The sequence below is a fragment of the Scardinius erythrophthalmus genome, assembly GCF_964197995.2.
Source record: "Scardinius erythrophthalmus genome assembly, chromosome: 1".
NCBI classification, from domain to species: domain Eukaryota; kingdom Metazoa; phylum Chordata; class Actinopteri; order Cypriniformes; family Leuciscidae; genus Scardinius; species Scardinius erythrophthalmus.
This window is the reverse complement of record NC_138221.1, coordinates 39,315,260-39,331,489: the sequence shown is the minus strand read 5'-3', so window position 1 is coordinate 39,331,489 and position 16,230 is coordinate 39,315,260. Positions and strand designations below refer to the sequence as shown.

The 16,230-nt window shown below is 38.9% G+C and overlaps 1 protein-coding gene across 1 annotated transcript in view; it reads left to right on the top strand.

Annotated features, from left to right (window-relative positions):
• cacna1ha (calcium channel, voltage-dependent, T type, alpha 1H subunit a) overlaps positions 1–16,230 on the top strand; it is a gene marked incomplete at its 5' end in the record, with an annotated part of 75,713 nt that overhangs the window by 35,502 nt on the left and 23,981 nt on the right. The window contains 13 exons of the mRNA XM_081383117.1: positions 3,064–3,151; positions 3,484–3,692; positions 4,536–4,913; positions 7,344–7,444; positions 7,534–7,651; positions 7,765–7,833; positions 7,916–8,100; positions 8,371–8,497; positions 8,590–8,715; positions 8,945–9,034; positions 9,155–9,347; positions 15,397–15,548; positions 15,861–15,970. Of these exons, the coding sequence (XP_081239243.1) occupies positions 3,064–3,151; positions 3,484–3,692; positions 4,536–4,913; positions 7,344–7,444; positions 7,534–7,651; positions 7,765–7,833; positions 7,916–8,100; positions 8,371–8,497; positions 8,590–8,715; positions 8,945–9,034; positions 9,155–9,347; positions 15,397–15,548; positions 15,861–15,970 (1,946 nt within the window). The remainder of the gene's footprint in view (positions 1–3,063; positions 3,152–3,483; positions 3,693–4,535; positions 4,914–7,343; positions 7,445–7,533; positions 7,652–7,764; positions 7,834–7,915; positions 8,101–8,370; positions 8,498–8,589; positions 8,716–8,944; positions 9,035–9,154; positions 9,348–15,396; positions 15,549–15,860; positions 15,971–16,230) is intronic.

Here is a 16,230-nt window from a genome sequence, read left to right as displayed (position 1 = left end):
ATCCAGTTACATTTTGGAATTGGAGTTCTCCTATCTCCTTTAGTTCTTGATCCGGTTCCTCTGCGTTGGTGAGTTTGTGTTTTGAGGTTCTCCTCTGGATATGTGTCAAACACAATATCCAGTCACGTGACAGATTCATAGCTCATGTGTGACCTCACAAACCCAGCAATATTGGTGTTAACGTAGTCATGGAATGTTTTTTTAAGTAGTTGGCCGGACCATTTGGACCATGAGCTATGAATCTGTCACATGAGCTCATCATGTACAGCAAGACCTGTGTTTCAAGCCGTGTAGATGAAGCTAGACATCAGTCTCTCGAGAACCTGCCACCCACCCAAGCTGCATTGATTCAGCACATCAAAAGAGCACTGCTGCAGGCCAGCTTCTACTGGAATCAGGCAACCGCTGTCCAGCAAGATATCCCAGAGTTTAATGCATGGGGATGGTTTCGGGACTCTACGAGAAAGACTTGGGAACCTTACTGGACTAATCTCGGAGACGCCAGTAAAGCCTGCACCATTCTCCTTCACTGTGGCTGCAAGACAGCATGTAGAGGGCACTGTAAGTGCTGTAAAGCCGGAGTTCGTTGCACTTCTATATGTGCATGTGAGGGTTCTTGTACAAACAATGATGGTGAAGACAATGAGAGATCCAGTGATTGTGAGTGATAATGATAATTCATGTGAGAGACCATGAGAATTCACTGTTGTTTATGTTATTGCTGTTTTTTTGTTATGCTTAGCAAACCTTTAAGAGTTTTGGAAAAATTTACTATATTATTATTTTAATAATTTAACATAATATAAATATTGCCTTGCAATAATAATTGTGTTTTATTCTTTCTTATATGATTACACTTTGAAATGTATTCACCTGTGGTACACTGAAAACCATTTCACTTTTATAAGGAAATGAATCAACATTGAGAATAACCTTCAAAGTTGTGGTAAAAAAAAAAAAGATTTTCAACCACAGCCTTGAAAAGAATACAGGTTCCAGACTTACACAAGCATAAATATAAATATGCCAATGGACTTCCTGTGGTCAATAAACATAAAATAGACACCACATCCTCATTTGTAGCGCATTTGGTTCAAAATTTGTAGCCAAAACCATTTTTCGGACATCGGCCATATTGAATTTAGGGAATTTGGGGGTCCTGATATACCCAATCATAAATGTAAGTATTCCTATGGGTTTCCCATGGTCAAAAAAGGTAAAACAGACATCAAGTTTGTATTTGTATCTCATCTGGCTCAAAAGCTATAGCCAAAACCCTTTCAGGCGGCGGCCATATTGGATTTGGCCGCCATCTTGGTCTCAGGGACCATTGGCTCGGGCGCCCTGGCTAAATCATTTCAGTATCCCCTCAGCTACATCTGTGCCAAATTTGGTGCTTGTAGATGCATTTGCGCGACAATGGTGTGTAAGGCCCCATACTACAGCCCAAACTGCTTTTTTGGACAGCGGCCATATTGGAATTGGAGGATCGAGGGGTCCAGATATACTGGGTCATAAATATAAACATTCCTATGTGTTTCTCATGATCAATTAAGCTGAAAAACATATCAAGTTTGTATTTGTATCTCATGTGGTTCAAAAGTTAAAGCCGGAACCCTTTTCGGGCGGCGGCCATATTGGATTTGGCCGCCATCTTGGCCCCGAGGGTCGCTGGCTCCGGCGCCCTAGCTAAATCATTTCGGTATGACCTGAGCTACATCTGTGCCAAATTTGGCGCTTTTAGATGAATTTGCGCGAAAATGTGCTTAAGGCCCCCAACTAATTGAATGAAAAAAAAAAGTAAAGAATGTAAACTGTGCTGCAAATAACTGATTATTTTGGTTTTCATTATTCTATAGATTCATGGTTTAAAAAAAAACTCTTAAATGTACATCTTATAAACCAATATATCAACTCCAGATCTAAATCTAGTGCTAAATATGTAGTTAATATGCTTTGGAGTACTTCCCCACTGGCAAAATGGGCTTTTAATAAAACTTGGCTGCCTATGCAGAAGAAAGGCAGAAAAAAATCAAAAGATATCGGTGCTACCTGACTAGAGAAAACAGAAAAAAGGCTGTTATCTTTCCTTTTCCTAAATAAAACTTCAACACCCATAATGCACTGGGCATGTTCCAAGGCCACTCCCACCAGTCTGCATACAATTTTCAGTGATAAACAGACTCTTACAATAACTTTTTTGTTAATAACCCTCCATCGATCCAACTGAACGAGGGCGGGGATACAAAAATGCCAATGTATAATCTATCGTTTTCAAGAAAGCCCTGGAGCTGTCAAAAGTTTTTGCTGACAAATACGCATGAATTTCTCAGTCCAGGTAACAAGGAGTAAACATTGTTCATTTACATATGGGCCTACTACCAACATTGTAAAAATACAAAGTGGGTTGACAATCTGCGAAGTTACACCTTAATAAGCTTGTGTTGGTTTTTCACGACCCTCACAGCTTGTTTTGTACATTTAAAGTTTAAATTATATACAAAATCTAATTTAAATATTGAAAAGAAATTAAATTTAATTTAAATTTACAGCTTAATATGTAGCTAATATGCAAAGTGTTCACCCCTTGAAAGAGGGTCAACCTGTGGCACACAAGTTGATCTTGTGCTACAAGCATTTACAGAATTTGGCTTCTGAAGGATGCAGATTTTTGCACAAACTAAGTAGCTGCTTTCAGTGGTTGAACTGCTTTGTTGATACAGTGCTGCAGTGTTTGGTTCATCTGTCATTCTGGGGATTGTGTGAATTGTGAGCTTGTTATTAGTAGGTGTAAACCTGCAACAAAACAAACACCAACTTAACACAACCCTAACCAAATTTTTAACAGAGTAGCAGGGCACAGAGAATACGGGCACCGCAGCTGTCTGTATGCACAGCAGGCTGTGACTGAGTGAAGGGCAGTTTGTTGTTGATGCCAGAGGCCGGCATCCTCCGAGAGAGCGACTCCTGTTTGGGTTCACTGCGCCCTGAATAACACTTTAGTGGGCTGAGTGTTTACTGAAACACCGTGAGCTGTCCACAAAAACCTCTTGTGCTTTGCAGGGAGATGCTAATAGGTCAGATGCGGATGAAGAGAAGCGATCTGTGAACTTTGAAGAGGAGGAGAAGATGGGGGAATTACAAGCTTCAGGTTACTTCCTTTTTCACATAAAATGTTATTGCCAGGTAACAAAAATGGCTTTTATGCACACATGCACACTTTTTACACTACATAGATTTTTCCTATTCTTAGCCTGATCATTCAGACATAAAGTGAAGTCCGTTAAGACCCATTCAAGTGGGCAGTGGTCCTCTAGAGCCACATTAAAGTCAATGCGTACCCATTTCCCATATATGACTCTACTAAGGAAAATGTATTTTTTACGCTCCTCTGCCATTTACTTTAAGTAGATCCTGGATAATCCTTTATTCAGTGAATGGTGTTGACTTTCATTGAGTAACCTCTTTCATTTTCACAAATAGAGTTGAAGATGTACTCTCTGATGATGTCAGCGAATGGGCATGTGGATCCTCATGGCACTTTGCCCCCTCCAATCATCATGCACACTGCTGCCACACCCATGCCCACTCCAAAGAGCTCTCTTGGGCCGGAGTCCGTGTATAGTTTGACTGAGTCCAGGCGGGGCAGTGGGATCTCGATGGATCCAAATGCTTTTGATCAGAAATCTCTGGTAAGGAAAAAAAAATCTATGTCAACCTTATGTGCATTACAGTGACATCACAGATAGATTGCTTTAGCGTAAAATAGTTGTGAAAAGAACACAAAAAAGGTGATATCATAAGGTGAAGTGATGTCAGAATTGATCCTTTTATGACATAGCTAAGTTTGTTTCAATTGTGACGTCATATATTGTGGCTCCCCAAAAACGAAGTGATATTTATTCATTAATAATTTATGATATTTTAGTTTTTACCTTGAAAAATATAAATATTACTAAAATATTACTAATAAATCCTTTTCTATCACACTGGATATTACTGTATACAAACCTGAGAATCATTTTCCCTAATAATATTTCAGAAATCAAATCAATTGTGTTTTTACAATCACCTGAACAAAATCAGAACAATCCTAGTTTTGCAAATAAATGACCCTTTTGATCTAATCAGTCAAAATTTCAGTTTAATTAATTCGAACAGTTCACTCACGAACTGAATCTTTTGATGCAGTTTTCTCACACTGAAATAGTAACAGGATACTGTATAAGACAGAAAACAAAAAGTGTGCTGGATACGGTGGAAATGTTCTTACAATGTACAAACTTGTAAATGTCTTCTATCGTTTATCAATGATAAACCAGCTGTTTATTGAGCATGCAGCTTATGCATGACTATGTACTGCAGGTAAAGCAAATTTATATCCATATATCCAAAACAGTATCAAAATATACACTTATTTTGATGCCCCAGTACCGATGAAAGGCAGTGCTTCATTGCAGTAACAAGCAATATGTGTAACATAAGCACTGTAATGTAACATCTTACCAAGACAACATATTCTTTTACTAACTCAGACTAGCCCAAGAAGATCTCCGTGCCACCCCCGTGGCTCAGGCAGTAACTGGGGCAGCCGCAGATCCAGCTGGAACAGTTTAGGACGGGCACCGAGTTTGAAAAGGAAGGACACGTCTGGAGAGAAGGAGTCTCTGCTGTCTGGGGAAGGCAGGGGTAGTTTTGAGGACGAGGACCTGGAGGGTGAGAAACTGGCCAATATTAGTGGGGGCTCGCTGCAATATCCCAGCTCTCTAGATATCCCTGAGCTGCCCCAGACCCCCAACTTCAGCTCTTTGGGAGAGTACCACGACTGCAATGGAAGAAGCCTGCACGTACCCACTGACCTGTACACCAGTCTGAGCAAAGAAGACTCCATCGCAGAGGAGGACATGGATGATGTAAGTCATGGCTTGACACTTGAGAATCACACCTGTGCTGTGCTGTTTGTTACAGTCAGGCATTGCTTATGACTTGTTTTTCGAAGATGTCTTCCCAGGAGTTTGTCTTGTGAGGAGACTAATTGTCATGCTGTAATTGATTCAGCACGGTAGTTTGAAGACAGTAATTGTTTTTTGTTGGTGGGTGGAAAATGACCTTTATTGGTGTAAGTGTGATGATATCTCCTCACTCAAGAGGCCTTGTCTTGAAATTGAGTTTCAAGTGCTGTGAAATTACCAGAAACAATGGGGCTACAATAAAGGCCCACATACAAACAACAAACACAAGTCAAAAGTCTGGACACACCTACACATTATTTATTATATATATTTTTTTTACGCATTTTACAATTGTAGTACATTTTAAAACAATATATACACTACCAATTCAGATTTGCCATCACAGGAATACATTACATTTTAAAATATATTAAAACAGAAAACTGATATTTTAAATGGATAGTTCACCCTAAAAGGCAAATTAAGAGAATTAAAAAGGAGAATAAAAAAAAAATTTCCTGCTCGCACTCATTAACATAATGAATAGCGACCAGCATCAAGCTTTTTAAAAAATACGCAAAAGTATCAAAGAATGATCCCATGCAACATGTGCCGTATATTCCAAGTGTTCTGGGTGTATACGATAGGGTTTAAAGAATGTTTTTGTTGATCTTAATTTCTCACAACTTGTGTGTTTTTCTGGGCGAGTCTGAGTGAACTGCGGAGCTAACAGATTCTCATAAATGTGCAATCGAGCACAGAAGACCAACAGTCAAGATTGGGATTTTCGTTAAATAAATTTAATTTAGTTTTGTTTTTCACCAAACCCTATCATATACCCTCAGAACACTTGGAATATACGGCACGTGTCGCATGGGATCATTCTTTCATACTTTTACATCCTTTTTTAAAGCTTGATGCTGGTCGCTATTCACTGCCATTATATGGAGTGTGGGGACATTTTTTTTTTTTTTAAGAAGAAGAACAAATTTCATTAGAACAACACAAGGGTGAGTAATTTATGACTTCATTTTCATTTTAGGTTGAACTATCCCTTTAATTGTAATAATATTTCACAATATTACTGTACTGTATTTTTGATCAAATAAATCCAGCCTTGATGAGCATAAAGAGACTTTTTTCAAAAACCCAAACTTTTTAACCATAAATTTTAGATTATTCAAAGTCGCCACAGTTTGTCTAGTTTCTAGTTTTGCACATTCTGTTAATTTACTCTACTAAATACTTTTAAGCAGTACTGAAGGACAATGTTGGGTTGCATTAGATGATTAGATTAATATGTAATGTAATACACCATAATATCAAATTTTTTTTTTTTTTTCAAATAACCTACATGGATTCTAATTTTATTGATAAATACAATTGAAAACCCTTTCCTTTGTAATAGAATATAATATATAATAATAATAATATTAATAGGTGGGGGTGTAATAATAGGGGTTGTAATATCTGTGAACATATTATTTTACTTTTAAAAGTTGCATTTTAATTCATTAAAGTTGCATTTAATATTGCATTACTCTTAAATGTCATGTTCCCCAACACTGGGTTCCTGTTGTTGTTTTGTTGTTTTAATTCACTATCTGGTCCAGCTTAACCATTAATATTAATACAAAAAGATCAAAAGTTTAAGACAATGAGAAGCAATTATGCCCAAACTTTGACTAGTTCTGTATTTCTTGTTAGATGTGCAGATTTATAGCACATGTTTATAGGCAAACTCCTCTCATCATTGTCTTGTGTTTTTTTTAGGCTGTTCCAGGAAACCAAATTGCATGTGTACATTTGTCTTCATGTTTCTATTATTTCTTGCGAAGGAAATTTGAGTTATGCATCATCAAGGAGTCTGAGTTGTTGGGGGAAAACCACTTTAAATTGTTGTTTATAAGGTGCTGCATGGTGGTGAAACTGAAACTGCATAATGGAGTGCATAAAATGTCCATAAAAACAGCATAAATGTGTCAGTGCTGGAAATAATCTATAATGATTTCCCACAATTGTATTACAAGCTGCATAATTACAGCTGCATCATGGTGTCATTTCTTCAAGTTGAACCATCTTTCATGCCAAGTACCTGGCAAATCAATTAGACATTGAGACAAAGTGGATTTTAATTGCGCAAAATCTGTTTTCCGGAAAGCACATTTGCAAAATAAACAATTAGTTAGTTTAATGGTAATTCATCACGTTTAAACAAGCATGCATTTGAATCCCTATTTATTGATGTATTGAATCAAGACCATTAGCCTAATGCTTATAACAGAGGTTCTTATCTACCTCAAACACTTTATACTCCTGACAATTTAGAGCTGTAGTAATTATCTGTAGTTCTTGTTCAATTTGCTGACGCCTCTCTCTTGTGTGTTACAGAGTTTCTGTCTGCGTCTCAAGAGGACATTGGAAGCATATAAACCTAAGTGGTGTAAAGATCATGACGACTGGGCCCTTTATCTGTTCTCTCCTCAGAACAAGTATTTTCCATCTCCAAGCATCTGCTGACCAGTTTGTTCTTTTAAAGTTTCACGTTCACTTCTGTAACTGCTATATAATTCTGTCCTAGGTTTCGGATGATGTGCCAAAGGTTAATTTCTCACAAGATGTTTGATCATGTAGTCTTGGTATTCATCTTCTTAAACTGCATAACTATTGCTCTGGAAAGACCCACTATAAAGACATCTGTAAGTTTGCTTAAGTGAAATCTTATCCTTAAAAGTTCATTTGCATCTAATATTTGAGATTGTCATGCTTACTGGATGGATGGTACAGTATGTCATTTTGTTTTTCACTTCAGGAGCGAATGTTTCTCAGTATCTCCAATTATGTTTTCACTGTGATCTTTGTTGCTGAAATGACTGTGAAGGTATGATTTTGTATTTTCATATATATAAAGAGCGCTCATTCCACAAAACAATTGCACAGACGTGATATGGCTTGTGTTAAAGGTGGTGGCCCTTGGCTTCTGCTCCGGGAAGCAGAGTTATCTGCAGAGCACCTGGAATGTTCTGGATGGGGTGCTGGTCTTTGTCTCTCTCATTGACATTCTGGTCTCTCTGGCTTCCACCGGTACAAACCGAATCTTTGGCATCCTGAGGGTTCTTCGCCTGCTGAGAACTCTGCGGCCACTGAGGTGAGTCAGTGAAAGGTCACAACCTGCCTGTCTGAGGCACAATCAATCAATGAAATCCACTACACAGTCATTGCTCTAGTTAGGAAATAAACTGAAGGTTAGTTATGTGGTTGCATTATCTCTCGAGTCTACACGCAATTCATTTCAGAGGTAAGACCAAGCGGTGGTTTATCGATCTTAAATGTCACCCAGTCTATTGTACATTACATAAACGTCACTGCAATCCAAACAGGTTGAAATAGGTTGTGTCTTTGTTTTTCACCTAAATAGAGTTATTAGTCGTGCTCCTGGACTGAAGCTGGTGGTGGAAACGCTAATAACGTCCCTGAGGCCCATTGGGAATATTGTGCTGATCTGCTGTGCCTTCTTTATTGTCTTTGGAATTCTTGGAGTTCAGGTAATTGCTTCAACTGGAACACAATACATGATTTTCAACAGAAATATGAGGGGTTTTTTTTAATAACATAGCATCGATATTATCTTTCACAGCTCTTCAAAGGAAAGTTTTACAATTGTGAAGGTGTTGACACCAAAAACATCAAGAATAAGACTGATTGTGATAATGCAAATTACAAATGGATTCGAAGAAAGTACAACTTTGATAACTTGGGACAGGTAACTGTTATTCACAAGACTTTATTCATTGGTTTGGACACACTGAAGCATAATAATATTATTGGCTGAGTGAGAAAGTGAGGTCATGACACCTTTTTATTTTTGTAGGACTTCCAGAAATTGTTTTCTGCTGTAATTTGTTTGAAATGATTCCACAAACTGTCATTATGATCCCTGCAACTGCACTGAATGAATGAGGGTTTTGCTGGTTACTGTCTCTCTTCTGCAGGCTCTCATGTCACTGTTCGTGCTCTCCTGTAAGGATGGATGGGTCAATATAATGTATGACGGGTTGGACGCTGTTGGGGTGGACCAGCAGGTTTGGATCTGCTTTGATCATTCTTGCCGGTGCTGTTTCAGTATTTAAAAATTCACATGACCTTTCTAATTTGTCATATGATGGATGTGTCCTCTATCTTCCTGTCCTTCACACCTGCAGCCTGAGCGCAATCACAACGCCTGGATGCTCCTCTACTTCATCTCTTTCCTGCTGATCGTCAGCTTTTTTGTATTGAACATGTTTGTGGGAGTGGTTGTGGAGAACTTCCACAAGTGTCGTCAGGACCAGGAGGAAGAGGAGACACGCCTGCGCGAGGAGAAGAGGCATAAACTGCTGGCGAAAAAGCGCAGGAGTAAGGAGAATTGCGGGTCTGGTCGGTAGTCTATTTTTCTGAGCACTGCCTGCTTCCAGAGCCTGAGAGAGAAAGCTAGAGAGATTTTTTTTTAAAGACAGAAGCAGTCATAAGGCTGAGTAAATAAAAAAATAAAAACGTGCACATTTTTGCACCGATCTGATGTCAGCCTTAGATTGTGATTGACTGCAGCATGTTCCTGCATGAGATGCCCGCAACACAAAATGCTGCATGTCAAGCCAACAGGGGAAGTTTGGACAGTATATGGGGTCAGCATCAAGACCAAAGCAGCAGAGCGTCCTGCTATCAGTATATAGTGTGATCCGTTAATAGTACACACAGATTTATTTTGAATATAAGATTGAACTAGTACTAATTAGTGTTCATTTTGTGTTCATTTTCCTACCATCAGACCAATTCAACATTGTAATACCAACCTTGAGTGTGTTAAGTCAACATACCTCGGAAAAAAAAAAACCTTACTGAGAATAGGCAGCACTAAGTGAGCAAGAAGCCATTCGCATCTCCGTGCATGCAAAAGCGGTTTTCAACATTTGCGACTTTGAAAATTGAAAAGTTGATTTGAATTCAATGGCATATTCATGCACAATTCGTGGCACAATATGCAGCGCAATGGCCAAAGCTCTGAGATCTACATCAGTCTGTATGTGTATGTAACACAGTTCAGATGTTATGGGAAGGAGGCGGGAACCGGCGAACATTCAAACATATTTAATGATAAAAATAAAACAAATACAAAACGAAAGTAAAAGACAGCAGCCCCTCACGGACAACTGCTGTCACAATAAAATAAAACAAAACACAAGTTCAGGCCTGTCCTCTCTCGCTCTTCACTGTCGTCGCTCCTCCTTTATGCTTCCGCTCCTCCGTGAGAGATATGAGACCGGTGCGTCGCGCAGGTGTGGCTCATCATTAAAGGAACACTCCAGCGTTTTTTCATATTTAAATATGTTATTCCCTTAACTAAGACAAGTTGATACATACATCTCTCGTCTCAGTGCATGCACTCAATCGCTCTGGCACGCGGTGACACTTTGATAGCACTTAGCTTAGCCCAGTTCATTCATTAGGGACCAAACAGAGATGAAGCTAGAAGCGACTAAACACCTCCATGTTTTCCCTATTTAAATACAGTTACACGAGTAGTTACACGACCAAGTATGGTGACACAAAATAAAACGGATAACTATAATAGCCGCTTTACATAATAATAATATAATATAATAACCTTTTCACAGTTCCTAGAACTATTGACTAAAGTACCCGGATGTTCCTGCGGCGCGAACACGCCGACTAGGAACGATTTTAGTTCTAGGAACTAATTTAGGTCCTACTTCAGAGTAGGGTCTAAACCAGCACTATAGAAACTACCTGTGACGTTAATGTACGCTGATTGACCGAACGCACGCGGAACACCAGCACCCGCCATTTTTAAAACAGCTAGAATGTAAACACACAGATTATAGCCTATATATTTACTCCATAAACTAACTATACAAACATGGAAAACAGTGATAGATGGGTCTCTAAACCTTTATGCTGAAGAGAAAATACAACGCAACTTTGAGGGGAGCAAGCCAAACATGATTATGTTTATCTGCCCAGCTAGCAACACTGGACATCAACCACACGGCATAACGTTAGGCTAATAACCTTTTTTCATATACTGTCTACTTTCTATAACAGTTCTATCTAATAAGATATTAAACAGTACTGTTAGACAGATTGCTAACTAATAAACACAGAGAATGTGAGCATTGTTTGCTCTGGCGTTCTCAGCGCCGCCAAAATAAAGGTCCGTCGCGCCGTCAAAATAAAAGTCACCGTGCTTGCGTCACTCCCTTACCCCTCCTACCAGTTCCTATGGCCACTTGGCCAGTGCGAACGCAAACAGCAAAACCGAGTTTGGGGGAGAGTAGTTCTTAGAACTGTTCAGAAGTGGACAGTTCCTTGAACTAAGTTCCTGTAACTACTTGGTCTTAAAGCGGCTAATGTATGGCGGAATAGCACTTGGGACTCGGGAGCACTTCCACTCGGCGCAGTAAAAAGTCACGTTGGTTCTAATGACAGAAGTGAGAGGGAGAGGGGGAGAGGATTTTTCAGGTGTGACTTTTTACTGCACCGAGTCGAAGTGCTCCCAAGTGCTATTCCACCATACATTATAGTTATCCTTTTTACCCGCTTAGAAAAGCGCCACGTTTTATTTTGTGTCACCATACTTGGTCATGTAACTACTCGTGTAACTAATAGGGAAAACATAGAGGTCTTTGGTCGCTTCTAGCTTTATCTCTGTTTGGTCCCTAATGAATGAACTGGGCTAAGCTAAGTGCTATCAAAGTGTCGCCGCGCGCCAGAGCGATTGAGTGCACGCACTGAGACAAGAGAGGTATCAACTCGTCTTATGCCTGGTTCACACGGCAGGATAATTAGGCCGATTTTAGCCACGATTCACCCCTTCCGACAATCTTAAGGATACTCCTATTATCGTAAAATAATCTGATCAGATATTCCTGCCGTGTGTGGTGTGTTAAGACTGCTCTCGTCTGCTCGGAAGGACGTCGGGACCGCTCCGGTCTCAAATCTGGGATTTGCCCGATTTCTCCTTGTGTGTGGTGTTCCCCGGGGACAAACGAGCACGCAGCCTGCAGATCTGTGGCGTGTAGATTTTTCCTTTCATCCATTGGCTGCTCTATAGTATTTTATCACGCTATCATTCATTCAAGTGCTAAGAAACAAGCGCGCTAAAACGCAAAAATAAGAACTTAAATCTGTACTGGCGGTGCGCTGTCTGTAAATCTCCTCTCTGTGTGATACAAAACACACAAAAGTATGCCAAAATGTTCACTTTGTCGAGTATCCTCGTAAGCACAGTATTAAATTACGTTTGATCTCGAGGGATTTTGCGGGATTTTCCGTCTGACCTGGGAATGCTCGGGAGTCACATCGGTTCGTGTGTGATGTGTTGATTTTGCCGTGTGGCTGCGCACCACACACTGTACGACCAAAACTGTTAGACCCGTGATTTTTTATCGCCGTGTGTGGGGTCTCTCAGGTTTGGAAAATCAGCCGACAATTTTAAAATCGTCCCGTGTGAACCAGGCTTTAGTTAAGGGAATAACATAGTTTAATATGAAAAAACGGTGGAGTGTTCCTTTAATCACACCACCGGCCTCGTGCCGCTCTCCCATGGCCCTCGGCCTCGTCCTGCTCGCCAGGCCAAGCGTGCTGTACTTAGACCAGGAGTGCATCCTGTGTGAACAGCCACCAAGTCTACACTATTGTTCAAAAGTTGGGATCTCTAAGATTTTTTAATGTTTATGAAAGAAGTCTCTTATGTTCACCAATGCTACATTTATTTGATCAAAAATTAAGTAAAAAGAGTAATACTGTGAAATATTATTACACGTTGAAGTTTTTTGACAGGATGAAAATATCTAAAATGTCATATATTCCTGTGATGCCATAGCTGAATTTTCAGCATCATTATGCCATTCTTCAGTGTCACATGATCCTTCAGAAATCATTCCAAAAGAAACATTTTTATTATCAATGGTGAGAACAGTTGTGCTGCTTAATATTTTTGTGGAAACCATAAAGAAAAGGATTCTTTGATTTAATAGAAAGTTCAAAGAAAAATAATATTTTGTTACATTATAAATGTTTTACTTTCACTTTTATTCAATTTAATGCATCTTTGCTGAATAAAAGTATTTCTTAGTACTGACCCCAAACTTTTAAACCGCTGTGTATCTCAGACAGGTTGACCAACTCGATTGCATAATAGATTGCTGTGGACCATAGGCCAGTGATAGACTTATAATCAATGGCACTGAAAAAAGTTAACAATGTATTGACTTCTATAGCTACTTATATTCATAAATATACAAGGATTCACTCCTCTGCCATAGTCACGTCATGCCTTTGATTTGTCTTCATTTGGCGGCTTTGCTAAGCAAATATTGCTAAATGCATTTAATTTAATTAATCTGCAAATGATTAAATAAAGTACCTAGTAGTAATGCATCCAAAGAGGTAGTGAACATTTTTTGAATAGGGGTGGGGGATGTGTGGCTGATATTTATTCTAGAGCGCTGAACTCAAACATATGTAAAATGACATTGAGGAAAGTTACATTATATTATCCAGTTGAGAGATCGGAAATGGTTAGTTGGCAATGATCTGGCTGTCTGTTTTAATCAGTTTGGCACACTGAGGGCACTTATTTGGGTTGTCTGGTTCACTTCTGTGAGCATTAAGGACCCTGAGAATGCAGGCAAAGATTTTACGTGACTAAACGAATAAATGTGAAGAAGTGTTTTCTTTGTTTAAGCACCAAGCCTGCCAGGGCAAAGCTTCCTGATAAATGATCTTTAGCATAAAAGCTGACGGTTTTATCTACGTTTGTCACACTTGGCTCCTCTAGCCTTTACTGCAGTCAGGGGATTAATCGTGTATGAGATTGTGACTTATAGTACTCATAGCTGAGTCCATAGCAGTTGAGTTTTTTATTTCCCTGGATCTATTCAAAGAGCCCCTCAGTGCATTCATCTGGGATAGATTAAAGGACGTCTCACAAAACAGTCCTCACAACACAGAGTGATTTTAGCAGGACAGGAAAGAAAAGAATGCAAATATTTGAATATATAATGTTTTTCAACTTTGGCCATGTGGACTTAAGAAAATAGCCTTGTGGAAAACATTTGTCATATATTTTTTTATTAAGCATTGAAAAATCCTACCATATCTGAAATTATGTATTATGTTCAGTAGCATTGGAAATGGAAAAGATATTTTCTAAAAAAAAAAAAAAAAAAAAATAAAAAAAAAATGGCATACTAATTTGACTTTGTTTAGGCTAATTATACATCCTAAATATGCTTTTGCATAATTTGAAAAAAAAAATTAATTGACAAATATTATGCTCATAAGTCATAGGACCTCTTTATTACCTCAATGTTTGCTCAATTATACACTCAGTATTATTTCAGATTATTTCATTGCAATAAATAATGCAAATGTTTATTTCACATTTTTAAGATGATCCCATTTGGGACATAAATAATATAAACCCATGGGACACAAATGTGCCCGAAGTTGAAGAAACAACCCTATAAATATAACATATCCAAATAACATCTGTGGATCTGTCCATTATCCAGACTCGCATGGAATCTGCTCCCACAGAAATTTCAGTGGATTGCCTCAAAATTGGAATATCAATCTTGTGCCACTCTTGACATATTTTGGCTAATTTGCTACAAAAGCGATAAACTATCATTAAGAGTACAGTGAGTTCAGCTTAACTCATTTTATGTTCTGCAGAATTCAGCAGATTAGTCCCCAAATTCAGAGCAGAAAATGTGGCAAAAATCCACAGATTCCATCTGGGCCTGCCATTATCCCATCATAGGCTGTTTCTGTGTGCAACTGTAAAAGACTTTCAAGGTGGCCATGAGTGTCGTATCTGCTAGGGAGAGATGTTCCATGTAATGGTTATGCTCTACCTGCATGTTTAACTCAATCAGATATTCAGTAGCTCAAAAGGCTTCTCTCTTGGCATATGGTACTATTTACCTGTAAACATGCTTTTATGGCAGACTCAGAAAGATGGATTCAAACTCAAATCAATTTTATGGTTGCTGTCACACACAGTTCAACTAGGCTAATCTATAAACAATCACCTCTAAGCTCTCCTTGGTAAACACTCAATATGTCCCCGTCACCGGTGCTACTCGCAGAAGTCCTTTCACATGTTCTCCCACACCCTGCCATGTTTACAACGGCATGTTCACCAAAGCAGCATGCTTTAAATCCATGAAGGCACAAGTGCTGCATGAGAGGACTGTAAACGGATAGCATCGCAATAATAGCACAGAGATGAAAAGATAAAGTACTGGCCCTCTCTGCAGCGGTTGTCCCCTCACAACCAGTGCCTTTTGCCTCTGCCTCAGTGAATTGGTTTATCTGTATTTACCCTGCACTGACTCTTCTGTGCTATCTGTCTGTCTGTCTGTATGACTATCAACAGAGGCCAAGCAAGCACCGTACTATGCAGATTACTCTCCACCCCGGCTCTACATCCACACACTGTGTACCAACCACTACCTGGACCTCTTTATCACCTGCATCATCGCCATCAATGTGGTCACTATGTCTGTTGAGCATTTCAATCAGCCTCGGGTGAGTTTGTGAACACTTTAAACACATCTTGATTTGTTTCATGTAGTGATCTACCATTGCATAAAGTTGTATTTCATCATTTTAAACCTGAAGTAACAAACTTATTTTTGTGAAATGTTCTGCTTGGAAAGTGTTTGTGCTCTTCATTAAAATGAATGACACCTGGTGTATTATTTTTATAGAATGTATGCAATTTATATAAATGCAAAGGCATTTGTGCATTATTAAATGTGGTTTAAGTGTCAATATGCTACTTTACTATAAATTGTACTACATTAAAACTGGTGAAATCATTGCTCCTATCTCCCACAGTACCTTGAAGAGGCATTGAAATACTGTAACTATGTCTTTACCATCATCTTCATAATTGAGGCTTTGCTCAAACTCGTGGCATTTGGTGTTCGGAGATTCTTCAAAGACAGGTATTGTTACCTATATGGCTCTAATGTGAACAGCATATAATGTGAATACCCTCACCTGTAAATAAGTTTAACAATGGATGCATGTATGCAAATCTGTATTGTACTGAAGATATTTCTGGAAGTAAAATCAGTATTCACAAATGCTTATTAGGGTGCACTTTAGATGGTATTAAAGGGTTAGTACAGCCAAAAATGAAAATTCTGTCAGTAATTACTTAACCCTAATGTTGTAATCCTGTAAGACTTTCGTTCATCTTCGG